Raw genomic sequence first — 24,787 nt, 5'->3', positions numbered from 1 at the left:
CGAGCGCTACCGGCTTCATGGTTTGCCGGGCAGCCTCCAGACCCTGCGCCCCCGGCTGGGCGCTTCCCCTCCCGGGCTCCAGCTGCGCTGGGGAAGCGCCGGCCGGGGGCACAGGGTCTGGAGGCTGCCCGGCAAACTGTGAAGCCGGTAGCGCTTGGTCAGCCCTTTTTGCGTGGCTGGGAGGGAGGGGGGAGTTAGGGCAGGGAATTTGGGGAAGGGGTGGAGTTGGGGCGGGGAAGGAGCGGAGTTGGGGCGGGGGTGGGAAAGGGGCGGGGCCAGGGCCCCGTGGAGTGTCCTCTTTTTTTATTTTTTAAATATGGTAACCCTACACACAGGCCATTCATGGCTCTCTAAGGATAGCAAATTGTTGCTACTGACCTTGGCCAGACTTGAATCAGAAATTTAGGGCTTGTTTTCCCTCTCCCCCCACATCTCTAGTTTGAGGTAAATGATGTTTTAAACTCAAGCTAGCTGGCCTATTAGGGGTGTGGCTGGAAGTCCAGTTGCTATTGATGCTTGAGCTAGTAATGTAGTGAGGATGCAGCTACAGACTACCTTTTGAATTAGCGCAGTTCATAATCTCCTAATCCAAACACTGTATAGCTCAAATCTTTTACCATATGGCTGCTCTCACTCAAGCGAGGCTGGCTCAACAAGGACCTGGAGCTAACTGCTGCAGTGAAGACAAGCCCTTAGACGGGTGAGGCTGTGTAATTCATTATCAGTCCTCTGATTCATGCTGTTCTTCTCTGGGTATTTGCTGTTAACGATGGAAAGTTCAGTGTAGTGTTCTGGCATTTCCCGAGTTAAGGAGTCTTCATTTCTCATGTCTAATAGGTAGTGTATTAAATTAATTACATTGTGAGGTTGCTGGTGTTCGGAAGGCAGCGGATAGCCTAACTGTAAATGCTCTAGTAGTCCGGATTTGAGTTTCCTTCACAATTCCAGAAGACGGTATGGAGGGCAAATGTAAAAATTGTCTCTTTGTATACTGCCAGTATTCATGGGCTGAAATTTCAATATGTACTTAGGCCCTGATTCAGTGTTACAGTAACAACAAGAACAATCCAATTCTGCAAGTGCAGAGCCACTGGCTGTAAAACTGGTTTCTATAGGAATTGTGAATGTGGTAATTACAAAGATGCCTCCTCACTTCCTGGTGTTCATTAAGAGTGGGCCTTGCTGATTTAGGGATGTCACCTGGAAAAAAACTCACGGTAAAATCATGGCCATGTTGAAGTCGATAACAAAATTTTCATTGATTTCAGTAGAGTCAAGATTTCAGCCTTATACTTCAGTGTCTGCATCTTCTGAAGCTGACTTTAATTACATGTGGTAAGCTTCATGCTGGGGTTTGTGTCTGCTGACATTTCTCAAAGGGGGGGGGAGAGAGGGGATGCATTCCAATCAATTAGCTCTGAACTTGATTAAGGAAAAGCACTGTAAAAATGAGGCTTTCAAGACTCGTCAGCGAGCTGAGTTGAAATAATATTAGGAAACAGGGAATCTGAGAATAGTAGGTACCAAATTTACATGAAATTGAATATGTTGTATGAAACTTTGTTGGAGAAACTGGTGCATCCTTTTGAACCTGCTGCTTTCTCTTTTGCTCTGAAGGTATCCCTTTGATTTAAACCTGCAAAGTACAATGCTATTCTTTTCAAATATACTTTGTTTTGGTTTAGCAAATCAATACAAGATTGGTAAAATAGAGTTAGTCTCTTCCATTAGGCGAAAAGATTTTTTGGGGCATTTAATATCTTGTCTTACTTATTGACAATGATACTCTGGATACGCTACCATCACTAGCAATTTTAGGGTGTGAACCTGAGTCACTGATTTCAGTGGGAGTTACGAGTAGGCTTGCAGGGTCAGGCTCTTACTTTTATAATCCACTGGATTATAGTTGATAAACACATTGTGATCTGACATTCTGATTTGCTGCCGAATAGAGTAGTAAGCAAAAGAAGCCAATACTGGTGCAGAATTCCTGTAAGATTGGAGTGTTACCAGATACGGTATTGCATGATACTTACAAAATCTGAAGGGTAGATAATGTCTACAAAAAACTTGACAACGGCTAGTACACTGATATCAGTGCCTATCATGCTGACCACTGTTGTCTTGTTTCCTTGTATTCCCCAATCTGTATGACTGTATCCATCTGTTTTTTCTCTTGACTTCTATTTAGATCGTAAGCTCTTTGTGGCAGAGACTGTCTTTTTGTTCTGTTTGTACAGCACCTAGCACAATAGGGCCCTGGTCCATGCCTAGTGCTTTTAGGCACTATGGTAATATAAATAATAGGCGATCTTCTGTCTCATTTGATAGAAGCAGAGATGACACCTGTTGGGGCAGATATACCTTACTACAAACAATTGTATTTCCATACAATAACTTCCCGTTTGGAATGCATATTCTCAGCTGTGGGCATCTGTTTTATCTAGGCTTGTACCATGCCCATTGCTGCAGTAACTGAGTATCTTACACATTTATTAAAGTCAACACGGTCTCTTCTTCTCTCTAACCCCTAGTCAGTTGGAATTATTTGTGGGGGGGGGCATGGACAGCTGATTGTACTGTGGCAGGGGGGTGGGGAGAAGCTAGGTCAAAGGGGGACTCAACACTTATTCTGAATAGAGCTGTTGTGGTAACGGGGCCTATCAATTTATCCTAATTGTGAGCTCAGCTGAGAAAAGTGAGTGAAAGTCCATAAGATGTCACAATAACCTATACCAATAAATGTTGATGGGAAAAGGTGCAAAAGGGAGACAGACTGAATTAGCCCTAACAAAAAGGCCTACTGATATAATTCAAGAACAGTGTTAAGATAATGCTTGGTAACCAAGAAAAGCCTGGGGACAGGAAAACAATGAACCAAAATTAGAGTATTGGAAACTAGGCCTAATTGGTGACAAAATAATGAGGACCAGGAGTCCTCAGAAGGAGATTTTCGGGGATGACAGCAATGCTGGCTGATTAAAAGAAGGGGTGCCACCCCCACTGTCTACTGAGCAGACTGGGCCAGAGAGGAAGTTAGATGACATTGTCACCTCCACTGGCTCTGGCTAAATCCTGAATACCACCTGGGATGTGAGACTTTGTCCCCTCCTCCCACTCCACACAGTATGTCATTTTCCGTCCACACCCCATTTCTTACCTTTGCTATCCTTCTCCATTTGCCTTTTGTCTAATTAGAGTCTGGCTTAGCCAGCCAAAAGTGTATATTTTGCTACACTGCTGTGAGCCTGTGATCAGAAAGAGGCTGTTAAAAGCAATGCCCTAAACAGTCCATCGCTGGTACACCTCTACCCCTATATAACGCGACCCGATATAACATGAATTCGGCTATAACATGGTAAAGCAGCGCTCCGGGGGGGCGGGGCTGCGCACTCCGGTGGATCAAAGCAAGTTCGATATAACGCAGTTTCACCTATAATGCGGTAAGATTTTTTGGCTCCCAAGGACAACGTTCTATCGGGGTAGAGGTGTATACGTTTGCCAGGTCTCAGAGTGACCGACAAAACCATGTGCTGTGCCTGTGATTTTTCCAGCAGAGAGATTGCAAGTGAAAGTCAACACCAGAGACAAAAGCTGCACTTTGTCTTTGCTGTTCTTTCTTCTCCCTTCTTGTGTATGTCTTGTTTTATCTAAACAGGGTCAAACTTCAACCGCATTTATAACCGCTTCAGCCCATCTTAACTAAGTTCCCCTCCAAAAAGGACAGTTGTTATCTTTGATACCATCTGAAAGACTGTCAAACAAGGTGTTTTACTCATAAAAGTTCTCCCCAGGTAGAGTGGAAAAAGGAACGAGGGATGTTGTTCAAATGAAAGCCTTATTCTACATTTCAAATGCATTAAATGTTAACTGTTTCCCCTTTTTTCTTTATCTGTAATAAAAGGTTAAAAAGATGTTTAATTGTGTTTGCCATGTACTAAGCAGGGCTAAGGGCTCTGTATACCAAACCTTATTTGACACAGTTTAATGTTAGACAGTTTGGGGGGAGATCGATCTAAGTTATGCAACTTAAGCTATGTGACTAACGTAGCTGAAGTTGACGTACTTAGATCTACTTATCGTGGGGTCCACACTACGCAATGTCCCCTTGCTCTTCAGGTTCAGGTGGAGTACAGGAGTCGACAGCAGAGCAATCTGCCATGTGTCGCCATGTGTCGATCACCCGGTAAATGTAGACAAGCCCTAAGTGGCTTGCCCAAGGTCACACAGGAAGTCTGTGGCAGGGTAGGTATTTGAACTTAGGTCTCAAGTCCTGGGATATAGCATTCTCTGCTGCTTATGTTCAGCAAACAGGCAGCCTGAATTCAGAACCAGTGGGAGTTTTTTTTGTTTAATGACAATGTAGTTCTAAAGGAACAGCAGATAAATTGTTAGAAAAATGTTACACGGCTCAAGGGATGGTCATTTATTGAACAAAAAGTAGGCTTTATTGCTTTACTTTGATCATTCGTATTATCTCAAACACTGAATTCTGAATGTCAAAATTGAATGGCCACTTGTTTTTTTCTTTCAGGGAAGTTACCCAGTTTGGGAAGATTTTATAAACAAAGCTGGGAAACTGCAGTCTCAGCTAAGGTAAGTTTCTTATCGCACAGCCCATCCCCTTGGCATGTGTGGACATGCTAGGCATCCTGTGTAGTTCAAATGGTGCTTCATCCTTGATAGTCTATTTAGCATGTTTTTAGTTTAGTTTTTCTTCTAAATATTTCATATTAATTTCTGTGTGCCACCTTTTACAGTTTTAGTATATTTCAGAAAAAATAGTTAATTTTCCACACAGGACAGTAAGTTCTTTTCACATTTTCATTGTTTCATGATGTGGCCCCATCTGGAATATTATTGTAAGACAGTTGATTTAATTAACCCATAGCTTTGAGGTTGAAAGTCCTTACATTATTTTTATAAATGTAAGATAAAGAAGGCTTTTTAAGTTACAGGAGTACTCTAAATATTGGGTAAAGTCTATGATAACCTAAATACTAGGACAGAAGATCTGCCTGCCAAGGGAATCACAGTTCTGGGTCATTCGGCAGCAGTTAATAACATGTAACTGATGTGGTCTTAGTATACCAAGTGCATTCTGGATAACTTTTCATAGCCTTCCATTAATAAAATATTATTCAAGCAGCTTCTATATCCGTCACGACTTGGTAAAGTAACAGAATCAACAGACTCATAAAATGACTTTCTATTCACATAGAGAGAGGGGATAAATTAAATTGCATGTTACTATGAACTGAACCTTGTTTCCTAAACTAATGGGATGTACACGTCTCATGTGTCCTGTCAAAAACCGCACAAAATCCTGTCTGTGGTTGGTTGCCTGCATGTGTCCTTCCCTTTCCATGCAGTCCTATCCCATTGGGTATCCCATGTGGGATTTGCCTGTCTTACTGAAGAAGTAAAAGGAGGAAAAGCGGAACCATGCTTTCTCTGACTCCTATTAGGTTGTGTAGTTATCTGTTTTTAAAGATTTTCAGTTCTCTTTTTTTCTCCATGTCCTTCTCTTCTCCACCAGCAGTCCTGCAGTATGGGATTTGAAGGGTGCCCCTGGGGCTAGGAAGGCATTGTTTTGGCCAATGTGAGCTTGCTTGTCCCCACCCTATCCAGCCCCCACCTGCCCTTTTTCGATATGTGATGCCAGTAAGGCAATTGCCACATATTGGGAGTACTTAAGTGCCCGAAAGGTTTTACAAGACTGTGCCACAGCGTCACTCCAAGTTGCAGATCATTATGAAATCCACTTTGGATTTTGGAAGGCACCACTGGAAAGAGTCTGCCTGGGTTCTTAGATGTTCAAACGTCTGGCCAGTTTCCAGGTTTTCCCTGAAGTCTTGTCTTGAATGGGATGGACTGGAAAGCGGAGCCATATTGGTACTCTTGAAAGGAGCTAGGCCTACTTCCTTATCTCCAGGAGCTTCTCTGTACACCCAACACCCCAAGTCTTATCTGGCTTCCTGCTTCTGCCACGTTTTGCAGCTTGGGAAGCTGTAGGGGTAGGTGAAATACAAATGCAGCTATGGCCAAGTGTGCACAGCCAGTTTGAGGATTCACTCACTCACTTCCAGCAAATGTTAATCTTTTGCCTCTGCTGCTTCTTCTGACAAAGGGGAGTATATGTAATCTAACCTGGAGTCAGGGCCCCCTACTGTTTTCTTATCAGAGAAGCGGAGCCTCCTTATTAACAATCTGGATAAGATAATGTAGTGTGTGATTTTGGAAGAGTCTAATAATAGGAAAACAATGCTGGAAAAATCCAGATGTGGATATAGCCAGGTCCATGAATAAGTATTAACAATTAGCTAGAGAAGCTGTGCTCCTCCCCCTATCCCAGGGGCTGACCTACAAATGACAGTATGTAGAGATTCCTCCTCCCATCCATTTGAGGTCATCATCCCTTTCAAATCCATATCTTGGATCAGAAGATTGAGAAGCCTCTTAGGAGGAATTCTGCATTGTCTGTAGCCCAACTGTGCACTACCATTTATGTCTCCTGTATTTTGAGGGTGTGCGTGAAGTGAGGGTTGGATAACATCCAAGTAGTCCAGTTCCAGCTCTCCCAGGAAAACCATTCTTTATCTACATTTATGGTCTTTACTGACTGCGGACAAGCTTCCCTGCAGCTTTCTGCTCACGTTTTTGGTTCGGTGAGTGTGGTGAGGATAGACTTCTGCCTTTAGGCAATAATGAGGAGACTTCTGAGGCAAAGTAAAATTGATGGATCTCTTTAAGGGGATCTTGATTATTTGGGACTCATTTGGAGTGATCTCTTCGACTGTTGTGGGGAGGAGGGAATTCACTATATTCGCCTATGTTTCTCCATACCTCATTGTCCATGAGGACTAAATATTGCTGTGTCACTGTTCTCATTTAATCCCTAAAGTCCTGTCCTAATTTCATTTAAATCAGGATACCCAGACTGAAAGACAGAAAAATAAAAGTTCTGGCACAAAGCTGTCATGCGTAGGGCCCTCAAGACCTACTTATTTAGAAAACTGGAATCCACGTTTGTCCTCTCTGAGGATAAGAATCAAGGGATGCCAGCGGCTAGATTTGCTATCTAAATAGATAAAACTGTTTATCTGTAGTATGCAATTAGCAGGCCATCCTTGCCCTTTGAACCTGAAAGGCCAATCCAGTTCACTTCCTAGACAGAACAGGTGAGCAGCTGTAGCTGAAGAAGTGCAAATCTCCCAGTTGGTGGTCCCTGCAGAAGTGTTCTCAACATACTGCCTCTATGCTTTCATCCTCAGATGCTGCCTATGGACAATGTGCCCTTTGGGCATTCCTCATAGCTTGGTGGGCCTTCCTTCTGTCAAGGATGTGGGGGGAGGGGGAAGGTATTCTGTATCTTGTGCATTAGTTTTGATGGAATTTTCTTCAGTTGGCTCTTCTGCCTTTGCCATCTTTTCTCTTCTGTCTCTTGGGGGTGTGTTTGTCTCCTCCTCGTGGTGAGACTGCCTCCGGTACAGAAGAGACTTCTTACTCGTAACTCCTTTCTTTGGCCTGGTTCTATTTGCACAGGCACCCACGATTAGTCAGCAGGTGCAATTTTGTTGTTGTTCATGTTTATATATAGCACTAAGACATTTGGTTTAGCTCTTCTAGAGGCAAAGGTGGGGGTGGGTCTAGCTGGCTCGGCAACTAAGGCTGAAGGTGCTGACCTACCTGTCAAGAGGTGAATGATCCTCATGCCCTGGTGTAACTGTAGAACAGAGAGAAATCTCTGGGTAGTGAATATTTTCCTTTTCCCACTGGTCCCAAAACTCCCAAACAGGATCAGCAGATGTCTTGGAACGTACCCTCTTATGCTCTCACAATTATCAGGGAGGCAGGTACACGTCAAATGTACCTCAAATGATGTGCTTAGGATAGGATTTGACTAGGACTGCAGAGAACTCCCTTATATAGGGATGTATCCTGCAAGGTACAGGTGCCCCCTGAAAATAGTAGTGGCTTTAATTTGTTTAGATTCTTTTTCATGTTTGGTTGCTTTAATATTGATTCATCGGATGAAATCCGCTCGAAGGGTTTGGCTGCAACCTTTTGAAATAACACCTGTCCTGTGCAGTTCACAGCACAGCATTAGCGTGGCTGCAACACGGTCCATAGTACCAGCACAAAGCAAGAGATTAAGAAATGAAGGCAGAAGAGGGCTAAATTCAAACACAAAATAGAGGGGGGTTTGTTATATTGTTGCCCCTGCAAGTTCCCACTGGTTTCTTAATAAGCCTAAAGATTTTTGACAATAATTAAACAGGCAGCAATGAGACATAGCTAATGTTTTGTCTTCTGTATGCATTTCAGGACTACAGTAGTAGCAGCTGCTGCCTTTTTGGATGCCTTTCAGAAAGTGGCTGACATGGCTACTAACACACGTGGTAAGCAGATGTGTCAATATTTAGTTTAACAGAATGCTGTGTCCAGTTTATACTATTTGTGGTGGTAAAAAAATAAAAAAAGAAAAAAAAAAAAAAAAAAAGAAAGAAAAGCTTAACTTGTTACCACTGACAGGCATATCTGGTAGACCTCTGTTTGATGAGCTGTTACTTTGAATATGCGGAATATGAGATAGTTTTGAAAGATTTTTTGAAAAATGATGGAAACCCATAATCTTGATTTGTTTGACATAAATCATTTTGAGTATTTCTTAATTGCCCTCTGAATTACATGCTTGGAAAGAATATTCTGACTGTAGATTTATTGAAATCTGTATCTGTTCTCACTCTGACACTTTATCCCATAAATAAGTTTAAAAGAGATGTAAAGTCAGATCCTCAGCTGGCGTCTATCGGTGTAGATTTATTGAAGACAATAGAGCTGTGCTGACTTGCACCAACTGAGGATTTGGTCTGTAGTTTTCTTGTTGTTTGTTTTAAGCCACAGTCCCTGGATATCTGAGACAGTTGCCTGTACCTTCATTTTAGAGGAATCTTCCTCTATTCTCCCCACCCTCCTGTACCCTGTAATTTTTCCTTAACCTGCTAATTAGTGGCCAAACTAGTTCTCCTTGCCTCTAGCAGGAAATGAGGGATGTCCAGGTTCATATGGGGTGACTGTGCAAGTTTGTCCGTGAATAGACAAGTAGAAACAGTGCAGCTGACAATCCTGCCAGACCCCTGGGTGAGTGGGGAGCAAAAGGCTGATTTTCTGCGGTGTGCTAAATGAACACGGACCCAGGCAACAAGAGTTCTGATGTCTCTGCAGAGGCTGGTCTGCCCGGTCCAGCAGGGCTCTATTGAAGAGAGATTCCAAAGTGAATGTACAACTGTTCATCAAGTTGTTTTCAGTAGCTTCTAGCTTTGGGTTTTTGGGATTTTTTAATTTTTATTTATTTATTTATTGTTGGTCCTAATAAATCCTTGCTGGTTTCTAGCTCTGAGTAATACTGCATCCCTAATGTTGAAAAGTGTGAGGTTTAATTAGCAATGTGCTAACTATTTAAGCCACACTTTTCCTTCTGAGAGCAGTAGTAGCAGCTGGAACAAGAGTTAAATAAGGGCACTGTGACAACTTTGAGGAACCAGATAGTTTTTTTTGAAAGCTAATATTTGCATGCTGCTAAGCTTATCTGAAGGAATTTTTTAATCTACTGTTGGTGATATTAATACATACGTTAAAAAATGCCAGCATACATGTTGGACATCAGACCATGATTGACAGACTTGGCTTCTGGCGTACATAGCAGGAAAGGGGCAAAACTAGAGATGAGACTGTCAGAGGGACCCAAGGTGAAAAATTTTGGGTTTGGATTCTGAAACACCTCTTTTTTCCACCCACAAAGTTCAGGCTTGACTGAGCTCTGCTTCAGTGCTGGGTCACTAAAAGTGCTTTGAGATAATTAAAAAAAATGTTGTTTAGAAGTGTTTTGAATTCTTGAATGACAAAAAAACCACAACTAAGTAATGTGAGTCTATGCAAATTATTGCGGAATATTTTATACTTCTGTGCCATGTATTTGGACTATATCCAACATGCATTGCATCTCTCACGACTGCGGCCTTCAGAAAAGAAGCTCTGTAAATTCAGTCCTATTAAATTTCTATAACCCCCACTGTTCTTCCTCCCTCACTTCCCCCAATTGAAATGATAGAAGGGAATTTTGACATATTTTTAGAAACTGACATTCTGACAAAATTGAAATTTCAGGCTAGTGGCTCTTCCATTTTCCCCTGAGTATGTATTACTAAGAATTAGCATCTTGCATTGTATCCAAGAAGAAACCTCCTTGAGGTTCTTAAACTAATATGACTCCTTATCTCTTTTTTGCTGTAGACTCGATGAAATCCCAGCCCCATTGAAGTCAATAGTAAAACTCCTGTGACTTCTCTGGGGTCAGGATTTCATCCAACATCTTCATAAAAGTAATAGTTTAAGTGAAATCTGGCTTAAAAATACTGACCCTCCCCTCCCTTTTGTGATGTGGGGATTCTTTTCCTGTCTGTGGGTTTGCCCCTTGAGAAGTTGTTAATTAGATATGTAGGACTTAAGACAATACTGTACTAAATGTTGCCATTTTTTTTGTTTGTGTATTTTATCCTTTATTAATTGTGTGTTTCTTTGACCTGTGGTGGTTGCTGTTGATATAGATTATGCTTAATACCGCAAAACCTAGGGTAGTTTTTAAAACAGTTTGTCCCATGTTTGTTTACATTAACAGAAGTTAGCCAAGTTTGCTTTTGTGTTAACTGTCTGTGCAGAGAGTATATAAAATGTTTGTTTTTAATATGTATGCAAATGTTTGAGGGCAAACTACAAGCAGGAAATACACATGCATCCTGTGTACCACTTGACAGAAGGTTTAGCAACTTGGCACGGTGTGAATTATAGGTATACATTGTCATTGTATGAACAAGTACTTCTTTGGTAACTTTAAGTAAAAATGCTGATCCACCTGCCTATTTCAGAGAGACAGTGTTATTCCCTAATGGGAAGTAATGTGATTAAAGTGTTGTAAAGCTGTGTGCTGGGTTTTTTTTGTAATTGCTTACTGTTTTACTGGAAGTGGTGTGTTATTTTAAGGCCCAGTGTTCTAGCTGATGAAAGCATTTTATCACAGTCAGTCAGCAGTAGCCCTCTCTGGCTACTTGTCAATCTGCTTGCATCAGCATTTGCTTCAGAGGGAGAAAATACTGTCTATGTCTATGTATATAATATGTAAATATTTACAACTATACTTACCCACGTATACAGGGGAAACCCTAATACCTTTGCAGATACCTGAGGATGATGGGTTGTACGTAGCTTCTCATTTCATTTCCATGAAGTACAACACTGAAGCCAGGCTTTTCTAGCTGGCACTAACCTCTGCATGGTACTTGAGGTCTGCCACCCCGAAGTGCTGGCTATTCCCTTCCTATCTCACCGGTTCTCAAACGTCATTTCATTGTGACCCCCTTCTGATGACAAAAATTACTACACGACCCCAGGAAGGGAGACTGAAGCCTGAGCCCGCCCAACCCCTGCCACCCTGGGTGGGGGTGGGGTGGGGAAACCCGAGCCCCACCGCCCTGGGTGGGGAGGGGGGGGCAAAGCTGAAACCCAAGGGTTTCAGCCCCGGGCGTGGGGCCTGTACCTGAGCCCCACTGCCCAGGACTGAAGCCGAAGCCTGAGCCCTACCTCCCAGGGCTGAAGCCCTTGGGCTTTGGCTTCAGCCCTGGGCAATGGAACTCTGGCTTTGGCTTTGGCCCCGGGCCACAGCAAGTCTAATGCCAGTCCTGGCGACCCCATTAAAATGGGGTTGTGACTGAGTTTGGTGTCGTGACCCACAGTTTGAGACCTGCTGGTCTCCCTTGGTCATTTGCCTCCTCTTGACTTTAACTTTGCAGGTTTTGCTTGTTGCGCAGTTTTTATATTCCTGTTGGGATTGGAGTCTTTGCGGTGGAAGGTTCTAAGGAGAGAGTGTAAAACAATAGACTCACAGGGTGGAGTGTGCCAGTACCATGCCATCATTCCGCACAGGCTACCTTTGAGGTAGCAAAGACCCGCTCAGTGTGACGCAGTGCATTGTTGTACTGAGCTGGTCTATAGAAACAATAGCTCAGAGTGGTCTGAGCTGCTCTGTTCATTTCAAGGTGGAGGGCTAACTCTGAAGGATTTCAATACTGATGATGCTTACTCCTGATGTGTGTGAGCAGAAACATTCAGCTGTTCCAGGATGGTGAGTGGAGGATAAGTCTTATCACTTCTTTTTTCCAGTCTGATCCCTAAATAAGAAGAGCTGTTATATGAGTCAACTAATGAAAGAACATTGTCCCTCTAACACATGCAGTAAAAGTGGTGCATTGCCATATATTAGTTATATCTATATACCGGATACAGAATTTGTTATACTACTTGAGTTCACATGCTTTTATAACAGTGTTGTATTGGAGGATTTATCTCAGTTTAAGGAGACAGTGTGGTCTGGTGGATTGATCGCAGGCAGGGAGCCAAGTACATGTGAGTCTCAGTTCTGCTCTGTATTCGTTTCAGAGCTGGCCTTCCTCAGGTCATGGGGCTTGCAAAGACTAGGATAAAAGGTATATTCAAAGGGTGCTGGCTAAATTGGTTCAACTATGCATTTTTAAATATCCACCTTTTATTCTAGTCTAGATACACCTGCTGTGGGGCCATCTTGGGATATGTGCTGAGTGCCCCCAACTTCTAATGACTTCAGTGGAAGTGGACTGTCTTCAGAAACTCCCAGGATCAGGCCCTATACTTCTCTCCCTCTCTCCTCCCCGTCCATACTAGAAGATAATTCTTATCCAGAGTTCATGGGAGGATTAGTTCATGTGTAAAATCTCTGGCCACAGTTCAGCAAGGTGCCTGAGCTCATGCCTAATATAAAGCATGTGAGTTGTCCCACTGACTACAGTGAAGTTATTCATTGGCTGAGAGTTATTTTATGTCCCAATTTAAAAAACAAAAAAAAGAACAAGTACCAAGTGCCCTTAGAATTATTAAATGTACAATAAAATTGCAGTAAATACGAATACATTACATTTCGTCAGCCACTGGCATTAAGGATGGGATTTTCAGAAGCGCTCAACGTTGGCATAACTGCTCCTGTTGAAGTCCATGGAAGAGCTCCTATTGGCTGCAAATGGAGATAAGTTTACCTTGGCCAGCAATAGATTAATAAAACAAAACAACCCCTCACCCTGAGAAGCCATTTTTCTCCCACTTCCCCAAAATACTCTCATTCTGCCCCATCAACCCTCTCCAATAGATGGCTTTTGCCAGTTAGGCATACGTTTCAATACCTTGCTGAACCGAGGTCTGTATAATGGTATAAGTATTTTTATTTTATTAAAACCCTCATCAAAAAATTTTTGACGGAAATATTACCTCAGACCCAGTCAGAATTTTTTGATTTATAAAGAACAATATCTTTCACTGGGTTCAATAGTCTACTCTGCCACAAAGTTCCTGTGTGACCTTGGGCAAGTCATTTAGCCCCTCTGTGCTGCAGTACCCCATCTTTAAACTAGAGATAATAGTACTGCCTTACCTCGCGATGGGCGTTGTGAGGATAAATGCATTAAAAGATGGCAAAGCACTTTTAGATCTACTCATGCAAAGCACTACATAAGTGCATTTTTAGGCATTATTATTATTTTAATTATTGGCTTAGTCTGCATTTTGCTGAGGATGGAGAAAGGAAAAACTAGATTGGTCTAGTCATTTTCTCATTTTGGCAGAACAGAAGTCACCACTGGAGGACTCCCACCCTTTCCCATAAGGTAGCTCTACATCCCATCGCCCAGTTGTTCTGAGAAACTGTGCATGGCCTGAACAAGTCCACTCCACTCTCCACTTAAACTCTTGATAGCTGCACACGATATGCCCATTCAGCTGCAGCAGTCCCGGCCTGGGTTGGACGCTAGCCAGGGACCCTCTTACTGCACCAGCAAAACTCTGCACCCTGACACCTCTGGGCATGAGCACCATAGTAACAGACCCTGCATTTAGAGTCTGCTAGATCCCTCCAGTTTTGGACCTTCATGTCCCAAATCCCCTGGCATGAATAGAGAACAAGTTTAGGTCTTCTTCCTACTGAAGCAAAATATCTAATTTTCTCTTTGTCTTCACTATATTTTGATGTCCTTCCGGACTGGCACTGGATTAAAAAACTTGAAAATGTAGGTTGGAGAGGAGTAGTGACATTAGCCTAATGTTTTTAGCTTCAGAGTTAATATTGATGTTATCCTTTAAATCTACTTTATTGAATATTCATAGGGGAGCCTGAATATATTAAGTGGCAATGTCTCCCCACCTTCTCCTTCATTTTCATGGGTGTAAATTTAGAAGACTTATGGGAAGAGAAATTGGAAGCTTTGTGATTACGTGGGAGCTAACAATTGATCTTCAAAGTACAATTGTTAATGAGTCTTTCAGTATCCACTTCACATTTAGCTTTTTTTTTTTGAACTGTGTTGAAGTGGTTTTTAATACACATAACAGGAGTATTTGCCATTGGCAGATAACTGTGCCTCAGAATGGTTTAATTATACAGTAACTCAGAGAGCTTTTCTGTGGACAGTCTAATTCAGTGTGTGATGATGCAACTCATGGGCCTTGCTTCAACTTGACATGTCCTGCAAGCGATACACCTTCCCTTCCATGTACAGTGCAATATACTTCAAGATGTCAGTGCTAGTTATGCTCTCAATCTCCTTCATTCTACAGCAGTCCATGAGGAGCGAAAGATGATCTGCACATTAGAGTGCTAGTGAGATGTGTGTCGGAAATGGTTTCCTGATGGTAGGATAGGACTTGGGGTTAGAGGGTGTCAAGGCCCGTGAGGAATAGCCAAGATAGCGCATTGGAGAGCAGCCAAAACGGATGCTTATGTCTATGCTCAGCTGAGAGCGTGCCTCCCAGCCCAGGTAGACGGAGACCCATTAGCTCTGCTCATGCTAGCGTGCTAAAAATAGCAGTGTGGATGTTGTGGCGTGGATGACAGCATGGGTTAGATGCCTGAGTACAAGCCCACCTACTCCCTAGGTCAGAGCTCAGGTGGCTACCTGTGCCTCTGCCTGTGCTCCTATGTCCACAATGCTGTTTTTTAGAGCACTAGTTCAAGTCTGACTGGACTGGGAGATATGCTTCTAGCGGCAACGTAGACATACTCCCAGGGACCCAGGGTGCATACTGTAGCTGCTAGCCAGTGCTGAATTTTGTGAAGCATCTATGCAGCTATTATTAACCGTGATAACTAAGTTAAAGTTAATATGGGTATGCCTACCTGTGCTCCAATCACACCTTCGCTTTGCAGCGTAGAAGTACCCCTGGTGTTCCCAGGCTGGGGAAAGGCAACTGAGGGCTATGGGCAGAAGATGAGTCTCTGCCATCCGGTCTTGGGAAAATGAATTATTTATTTGTATTTTAGTAGTACCTGGAGGCCCCACTGTGCCAGGCACTGTGTAAACGTGAAATAAGATGATCCTTGCCCCAAAGGTTTTGCGATCTAACTAAACAAGATAAGTGATATGTGGGGAAAAACCGAGGGGAAGTGATTTGCCCAAGGCCACACAGCAAATCACTAGCAGAGCTGGGAAAAGAGTCCAGGTCTCCTGAGTAAATATTTTAATTCTCCTAACCTGGTGTTTGACTTAATAAAAATTACCATAAATTTTGTTCGCAGGACAAAATTCATGACAATGCAGTGCAATAGCATGGGAAATATTGAAAGAAGTGTCCCTTCGCTGTCAAAAAAACTTCAAAGTTAAACTTTGAACCAGCTGTAGAGATGGGCGCAGAAAAGAAACGTAATTTTCCCAAAAAACTTGTCCCTGTTTTTGCCCGGCTCTAGGGCAGTCTCCAATGAGTGGAGACCTACTATAAATGATGACATCACAAGAAGCATGGGAGTAAAAGTGGAGCTGATGAGGGGAAGGGAATGTAGTCACTATGAAACAATTTTTTTCATTAATAGCTATTTAAGTGATATTAGAATAAAGGAAACCTTTGTTCAATTAAGAACATAGGAACTTACAATAAACATCTCTGTCCTTCCCATGGTCCTCCCAAATAAATAAAACCCAGGGATGAACAGACTTTACACACATGGTACTCGCAAGGTGTAAATCAAGCAGGAGAAAAAGCAGTATTTAAATAAACCTTTCATGCTACCAGTACGTGCAATAAAGGGGTCAATTTAAAATCCTTTGCAGGTAGTTTTTAAATTGCTTGAATGCATATTTACATACAATCTGTGGTCTATAATATCAACTCATGCATTACAGATAATAGTTTTAAAATTATCTTTTTAATATTAAATCTGCAGAATCAAGGAAGTACATAGTTGAAGGCAGGTAGTATTATCCATGTCTTCTCATCTCTGTCTTCTTGCGCATAGATAGAGCGCAGTGTTAAAGTCACTGAGCTGCATGCCTACCTTGAGAGTTCTGTGGTACTCAGTAGAATGGGGTCAGAATGGAATGAGACCTGAGTCTTGTCTTTTTTACATGTAGTTTAATCTTAAATGCATAAATGCAAGAGATTTAAAGCTATGTTCTAATAATTTTTTGTTGCTGTTTCTAGCTAGATTTGTGTGTGTGTGTGTGTGTGTGTTTCTCTTCCTTCCCCCCAAGGTTAAGTCTAATGCTAGCTCAGGATTTATGTAATCAAAATTAGTGCTGCCTTGCTACTTCACACTGAGGGGAAATTTCCAGTTTGATAGATAAAATAATCACTATGGCAACCTACATGGCCACCTAGTCCACGGCGCTTTGCGCAATATGGTGTATAAATAGACGATGATGTCTCTTTCCCTAAATCGAAGCGTTTTTTTTATGAAGCCGTCTGTCTTTTGTAAAGAGATTGAAATGCAGTTTGGAGATGGACTAAGCTGCTGCAACAATTTGTATTCAGGTAGCAGAAATGAACAAATTTAATTGCAAGGGTTTCTTTAAAAATCAAAAACAAAAAAACACCCACCACCAAACCAACGTTTGGGAGGGAGTGCAAATAAGAAATGGCAGGTGTATAGTATGGAAGAGCTTGACACCCCTTTTCTGAATAGATTTGCATTTTTAATCGGGATCATTGAGTCAGAAACCTTGTTGGGGGAGGTATGGGGGTAGAGGAAGAGTGAGCATTAGGTATGCATTGCTATTTAATCAATAACAGCAGCTTTTTTTCTGACTTACGTATTTCTTAGCACTGTAGTATCTAAGGCTCTATGGACCGACCCCTGTGTCCATGTGGTGCCCTTTATTGGACTCCATGTAGGTGTCTGCCCACATGTTGCTCCTTGCAGGACTGGGAACGAAATGCCTGTTTTTGGAATTGGTCTTGAGTTACAAGTGTTTAAAACCTTTAAAAATCCAATTTCTTGGGGAACTGTGAAGATGAGTGTAAACCACAAGCTGTTTAAGGATTATTTCATTTCACTAATTTACTGGAGGGAGAGAGCGAGAATGACTTTTAAAACAGTGGTGGCTGAGGTTTTGGTTGATGGTTACTTGTCAATACAGCCCCTCTTCCTATGGTTGGAGATCCCCTTTCAGTCTAATTCAGTCATGATGTGATAAACTAGTACTAGTTGGTGCATAACCATACTTCTGTAGTAACCACAACAAAGAGTTTTTTTTCCCCTCTGTGAATCTGTTGGTTAGCAACAGTTGCTAAAGAGATGTTTCCATTGTAGTTTACCAATATTTGTTTTATTTTAATCTATTTGTCATAAGGCATCTATAGGAAAAATAAGTTTTAAGGCCATTAAGTTAGAATTGAGTTGCTCGCCCTTTATTTAAAGTGCATAAGAACGGCCATACTGGGTCAGACCACAGGTCCATCTAGCCCAGTATCCTGTCTTCTGACAGTGGCCAATGGCAGGTGCCCCAGAGGGAATGAACAGAACAGGTAATCATCAAGTGATCCATCTCCTGTCGCCCATTCCCAGCTTCTGGCAAACAGAGCCTAGGGACATCATCCCTGCCTGCCCATCCTGGCTAAAAGTTATTGATGGACCTATCCTCCATGAATTTATCTAGGTAGACTCATCCTGGTGGCCCTGGAGATGTTGCCCAAATAAAAGTACTGTATAGACAGCTGGCGATGCTTGCCCAACTGCCTTTCCATGTCCCACCCAACGCTGCTTAGGCCACCTCTCGAGATGAAAGGCAGCTGAGTCTCTACATGCCAGTTCACTCCTTGGCCTCTCTGGGTATGTCTACACTGCAATTAAACACCTGTGGCTGGCCTGTGCTAGGTGACTTTGGCTCTCAAGGCTTGGGCTAAAGGGGCTGTTTAATTGCAGTGTAGAGATTTGAGCTTGGGCTGCAGCCCAGGCTCTAGGACCTTGAGAGGTGGGAGGGTCCCAGAGCCCAGGCTGTGGCCCTAGCCTGAACCTCTACACTGCAATTAAACAGCCCCTTAGCCTGAGCCCTGCGAGCTCGAGTCAGCTGGCACCGGCCAGCTGCGGCTGTCTAATTGCTGTGTAGACATACCTCTGCTGAGATTGAGGGTGACAGTTGTGATGGTAGCTTTAATGGACAGGGGGAATGTGCCCACCAGAAGTAGGATTAGCAAGGTCAACTTGCTTCCTGCAAGTCACACCAGATCTTTGTGCTGGCAACTTCATTTAGCTGTAGTATCAACCTAGGCAAGATTCAGACCACTGACATAGGAGTATGTCCTGTTATCACGTCTTTAAGCCATTTGTCCCTCTCTTCATTCCTTTACATCAGTCCTGAGTGATGCAAGGCAGTGTGTGTGTGGCACATTATAAAGATACACCCTTTGGACTGGAATACAGGTTTGTTCTTAGGTTTTCCCTTCTGACAAAATTCTGTTTCTGACAACATAAAGGACACAAGCAAATGTGAGATTATAAGCCTTGGAAGTCTAGAATTGAGAATTGCACATCCAGAACAATGGAGCTCTGCTTAATCCTTGAACAAAAGACCCAGCGGCATTTGCATTGTCTAACAGGCTTTCCCTGCTCTGTGATATAAAGGCTGTCTCTCAGAAGGATGCTTGAGCTACTGTTTCTGATGTTGTTTTAATTATTCCCTGGAGGCTAAACTCCGGCATGTCAATTCTTTTTAGGCACCCTTACTGCAGAGGTGTCCGCAATTTCAGAGGGGGTGTGTGTGTGTGTGTGTGTGTGTGTGTGTGTGCACAAGCAAACTAGTTAGGGCTGTTCTCATTGCCAGGCAGTTTGCTTAGTGATATGATTCATCCCACATTTGTATACTTGCTGCTCAGAGGAAGGTTATACATTTGTATGGTAATAATGAGGTCTTGCTTAAAATAGATGGACTTCCTGTATTTTCTTGTCCTTCTGTTTGCTTGTGAGCTGTTGGGTGTTGCTAGCTCAATTATTTGCCCCTGTTGCTATGTGCAAGTGTCAGTTTGTTTTAAAACGAGGTATCTCCTAGAGCTAGAGCCTAGGCACTTTTCTGGTCTTGTTTGGCCAATATTGGGGTAGAAATACCCTCTGTATGCAGAATTCTGAGCCCCTTGAGAGGGGAGCCCTTTTGGTTGTCAGATTGTACTAGAAAACTAGTATCAGCCTAGGACAAGTGACTTATTGTTCTGTGCCCTTCCCTCTCGCTCCACTCCCTTACTTAATAAAGTCCAACCTGTAAAACTGCATGAAAGTTAAAATAGTGTGATCGTCCTGCTGTTTCAATTCAGTGTTAGAACCTCTCTTATCTTCTTTTCTAGGAAGAGCGGGTGTAAAAAGGGCAAACTTCTGTAGTGAATGATTCTCCCCTTCCCCACCCCCTGATTGTTTCATTTGGCCGTTAGCAGGCAAGTTCTGGTTCAAAAATGACCCAATCTCAGCGAATGGTTGGTTTACCCTCGGTTAAATCTCATTGCGTTTGGCACTGTTTGATACATGAGAGGGAGCACGTTTCTTATTCTCATAAAGACCTTGGTGAAAAATGCTGCCATTTTGCAGCAGTGGCCCTAGCACAGGTTGCAGATAACCATGTGAAAAATAATAGGGAACATTCGGTTGGATTGCAGTGTAGCAGAATCATGGGATAATTGTATGGGGTGGTTCTGTTTGCTATGCCAGTGCTTACAATTACTATGCAACTCTCTTTCTGAAGCATTTACTGCTATGTAAAATTGAAATCTGCATTATCCCCCGCTGTGAGTGCCTGGGCCTAGGGACTGGTTACTATAGAAACTAATATCAAGGAGCTGGCTGGTGCTTTTCTTCGGAGTTGTATAAGAGCGTATTTCACAGTTCCATGCAGTCCTGTGCAAATGTTTGATTACAACCAAGAAGATAGGGAATGTGGCTCTCCTTGCTACAACTGAAGTGCATGCAGCTCAAATGGGTACTGAGATCTGAACATGGGCATTCTGAAGAATGCCCGCATCAGAGGTGGACAGCGTGTAGGTTTCTAATGTTGCCAAAAGAGCCATAGATTTGAAGGATTGAAGAATACAGTGAGAATTGATGGTAGAATATTCTTATATTCTGGGCATCACTTCAACCCATCTCAAAGTGAAATGTAAGGCTAGGAATGGGTGCTATTTCTCCACAGGATAACAGCTGTCACAAAAATATTTATCCCATACTGATACTGAACTGGAGTCTCCTTTGCTGTGTATAGTGAATAGCATCGTTAACAAAGTTACATTTGCAGGGCCAGATTCTGCTCTCATTTGTAATGGGGTTGCACAGCAGAATGAAAAGCGACAAGAACAAAGGTGACTTTCACAATCCAGGTTTTGTGGTGCTGGCAGTCTGGAAAATATCCTGGTTCTTCTTGAACAATTATTATGTTGTGGTCTGAAGATGGAATCCCATGATATGTTTGTATATTTTTCAGAGTAGAACCCCATTTTCATGAGAAGGGGAATACAACATAGAAATAGTCACCTGCAATAGAGTAACAATCCCTGAGCAGAGAATATTTCATACAGTCAGAAGAATGCCTCAAAGAAGTGAGCAGAATGGTACCTAGACTGTGGTCAGTTCCCCAGATATTGTGAATTAAAGTCAAGGGCAGTCTTATTGCCAGCCAAGTTTGTAGCATCAGCAACATAGTCTGAGGTGTGAACATGTATTCTAATGTATAATTGAAAGTTAGTTGAACGTATTTGAGTATAAAAATATGGATAATCACACTTTTTAGAATAAGATTTCATAAGAATGGCCAGCTAGCCAAAGGTCCATCTAGCCCAATATCCTGTCTTACGACAGTGGCCAATGGCAGGTGCCCCAGAGGGAATGAACAGAACAGGTAATCATCAAGTGATCCATTCCCTGTCGCCCATTCCCAGCTTCCGGCAAACAGAGACTAGGGACACCATCCCTCCCATCCTGGCTAATAGCCATTGATGGACCTATCCTCCATGAACTTATCTAATTCTTTTTTGAACCCTGTTATAGTCTTAGCCTTCACAACATCCACAGGTTGACTGTGCAGTGTGTGGGAAAAAATACTTCCTTTTGTTTTTTTTGTTTAATTGACATTGTTATCCATAATACAAAATTTTAACCCTCCTGTTTACATGATGCCATTGGTTTAGTGCAGTCATGATGTTGAGTATTTTTGGACAACAATAAAATGTTTCCAGGTAACTTGTTAGTGCCACCTCTCAGAAGGAGGTAGTGTCAGAACTGAACAGCATGTGTTGGTTGATATTGCTGAGAAACCTTGTTAATCAAGGGGTCAGTCCTGGGGCCAGTTTTGTTCAGCATCTTCATTAATGTTTTGGATGATGGCATGGACTGCACCCTCAGCAAGTTCGCAGATGACACTAAGCTGGAGGAAGAGGTAGATACGCTGGAGGGTAGGGATAAGGTCCAGAGTGACCTAGATGAATTGGAGGATTGGGCCAAAAGAACTCTGCTGAGGTTCAACGAGGACAAGTGCAGAGTCCTGCACTTAGGATGGAAGAATCCCATGCACTGCTACAGACTGGGGACTGACTGGCTAAGCAGCAGTTCTGCATAAAAGGACCTGGGGATTACAGTGGATGAGAAGCTGGTTATGAGTCAACAGTGTGCCCTTGTTGCCAAGAAAGCTAAAGACATATTGGGCTGCATTAGTGGGACCATTGCCAGCAGATGGACAGAAGTGATTATTCCCCTCTATTTGGCACTGGTGAGGCCACATCTGGAGTATTGCGTCCAGTTTTGGGAAAAGTGATATTGATGAATATCACTTTTCACGTTGCCACCCTTACTTCTGTGCTGCTGCTGGTGCAGCACTGCCTTCAGAGCTGGGTGGTGGTATACGTACTTGTATGTGTGGGGGAGCGTAAAGGATTATAGACACAAAGAAGGGGGGCCCGATCAAGTAAGTTTGAGAACCACTGTGCTAGATAAATAGTAGCTAAGTGTGGGCTTCAGACATGCTGGTTCAGAGGTAAAGAGTTCACATGTTGTACTTCATGGCTGTGCAACCAGGAGTGAGGAGTGTAATTGGGAATGGCATGTGTGATTAAACAAATGACAGTTTAGCCTGCAGTTGGGGAAATGAAAGCTGTCTTTGAAAGGACAGCGTAATACTCTGCCCATTCCAGACTACTTGATAGAAGGGCACCGTACAGATTTGCGGTGGTTAATTGATAAAGCCTGTAAGAGGGTGGCTTGCCCCTAAAGGCTGGAGGGCCTGGGTCTAGCCAACCCTAGTTACTAAAGAGGCACATCTGGGTTGGTTTAGATACTTCCCTATAAAGGGCAGCAGCTGGCTACAGTTAAGGAAGAAGCTCAAGAGACTTCAGGAAGTAAGAAAGACTTCTGCAGGAAAGACGCTCGTACCCAGGTGGTTTGGAAGCTAGAGCCAGTTAGGGTCTGGAAATGGCCTGCCAAAGCAGAAAAGACCCCAGGTAGGAAGACCCAGCAGTAGGGTGAATTGGCTCCAGCAGAAACACCTGGAGTATGGGTTTCCCTCCTGAGACTACAGACGGGAAAAGCCTGGGATTGACCTGTCGAGAGTAAAACCTATGGATTGTGTTTTGGAGCTTTGTTTATGTGAATAAACTCGCACTCCGGAAAAGGGGTGGTGAATGGACAAGAAAGGTCTGTGTGGAGCTTAAGAAGCTCCTTGAATGGGGGAAACTGAGGCAGACTGCCTGCAAAGCAACCCAGAGCCACAAGTGGGTACATGGGAAGCAGCCGGCTTGTGAGTGCAACGTAATTTTCGAAATGGGAGTGGGGAGGCGGGGGAAGGGTTTTTTAAATAAGCAGGGTGGTGCCGAAGACTGTTTTTGGTAAATTACTAAAGTGGAGAAGAAAAATGTTGATGGTACTGTAATATGACTTGAAATTTCATGTACAGCATAAGCGAACAGGAACCTGCTCTGAAAATTGAGAGAAGAGTAATGTTTCGAAGCAATTGTTGCCTGGTCAGAACAAAGCCTGCCTGTTCAAGCATGGTACTAGAGTACATAAACTTCCTTACAGTAGAACTTGAATGGGTGTGTGTTTTAAGAAAATGTATCTGCCTGTCCTGAGTGCTGCTGGCGGATATTGGACAGAGCTGGCAGAAAGATCTAGCATTTCCTTTGCTTGTGGAAGGACTGATTCATTAAGACTAAAGTAGGAAAACCTCACTGCTCCTTTCACTTCAATACGTGGACTGTTGATACATTACTGCATTCAGATCAGAGTGTACTATAAAACAAACAAACAAACAAACAGTGCTTCAAAACCTAATTTTTATGCCACCTTTTGTATGGGAAATATTCAAGCCCGACTTTCAAAATAGGCCTCCATTTTTTGTGTGCAGATGCAATAAATAATGATACCCACAATTGTTTTTGTTCATGTCTAATTCATACTTTCCTCTAGTAATTCACCAGGAGTTAAAGTCTTGGTAGATAAATTGCACTTGCAAAAATGGGAAGCCTGGCTTGCAAAGTGGGTTCTACAGGTGTGCCTAGGTAGTGTAGCTTTATTGCTTAAAGAATGTCATCAAACTTTAGGAAATCTGTTGTGGAAAATAAGGCAAGGAGGTGCTATTAGCATCATTCTTTACAATTATTTCCTCTAATATGTAAATGTTTCCCTTTTTAAATGAAGTGCGTTTCCCATGTAAAAAGCTTTCCCATGACCAATGGGAGTAAATATTAAATATTAACGCTGTGGTTTTAAGTTGCATGGAAATGAAATGGGGCAAGTCAGTTCAGTTTACCTTTGATTCATTGCTTCCAGGAGCTGCAAAGAGAAAAGGTCGAAAGGACATGAGGAATATATGAACCTTTTCCTTAGCTGTTTCACATAATGGCGTGCTGTATGCCAGACAACAACCTAGCTAAGGAGATATGTTGAGTTTAGGTTTCAATTGTGATTTGTTTGCAATTTTTTTTTAATTGTATGCCAATAGTATTCAACAGTGGAACATCCATTTATATGATCACAGTCATTTCTAGTTAAGGGTATTTCAGGTCTTTCTCAAAAGGGGAAACAGCCTAACAAAATGCTCAACGCCCGGCAAGCTAAGACTGTCTCTGGTGCCTCTTGGATAGAGGAGTGAACGGATTGGTTTAAACACAAGGCTGGGTGCCAGGAAATTCTAAATTCTAATCCCATCTTTGACATTTTTCTCTCTCTCTGACCTAGCTGATTAGTGTGGTTCCTCCTGGCCTTAAAATCTATTAACTCTGGGCAAGTCACTTAGTTTATTTTCCTCCATCTGTTAAAAGAGTGAGTATTTTCTTACTTGGTGTTGTGGATTAATTAATGAGATGGGTAAGAGTATTTTTTTTATAAATGCTCAGTGTCTTCCCCTCAGTCACCTGTAGGATGCAGTGGTTGATGTATGTTGGACTGGGGATTTTTCCATCAATGCCCCACAAG

The 24,787-nt window shown here is 42.6% G+C and overlaps 1 protein-coding gene across 19 annotated transcripts in view; it reads left to right on the top strand.

The window, feature by feature from the left end:
- Window positions 1-24,787, top strand: part of MTSS1 (MTSS I-BAR domain containing 1) — a 166,594-nt gene that overhangs the window by 20,128 nt on the left and 121,679 nt on the right. For all 19 annotated transcript variants that reach the window (XM_034763587.1, XM_034763598.1, XM_034763588.1 and 16 more), the window contains exons 2-3: window positions 4,535-4,596; window positions 8,329-8,402. In XM_034763587.1, the coding sequence (XP_034619478.1) occupies window positions 4,535-4,596; window positions 8,329-8,402 (136 nt within the window). The remainder of the gene's footprint in view (window positions 1-4,534; window positions 4,597-8,328; window positions 8,403-24,787) is intronic.

The sequence above is a fragment of the Trachemys scripta genome, chromosome 2 (genome assembly GCF_013100865.1).
Source record: "Trachemys scripta elegans isolate TJP31775 chromosome 2, CAS_Tse_1.0, whole genome shotgun sequence".
NCBI classification, from domain to species: domain Eukaryota; kingdom Metazoa; phylum Chordata; order Testudines; family Emydidae; genus Trachemys; species Trachemys scripta.
The sequence above is the reverse complement of the archived record's forward strand: the minus strand, read 5'-3'. Positions and strand labels throughout refer to the sequence as shown.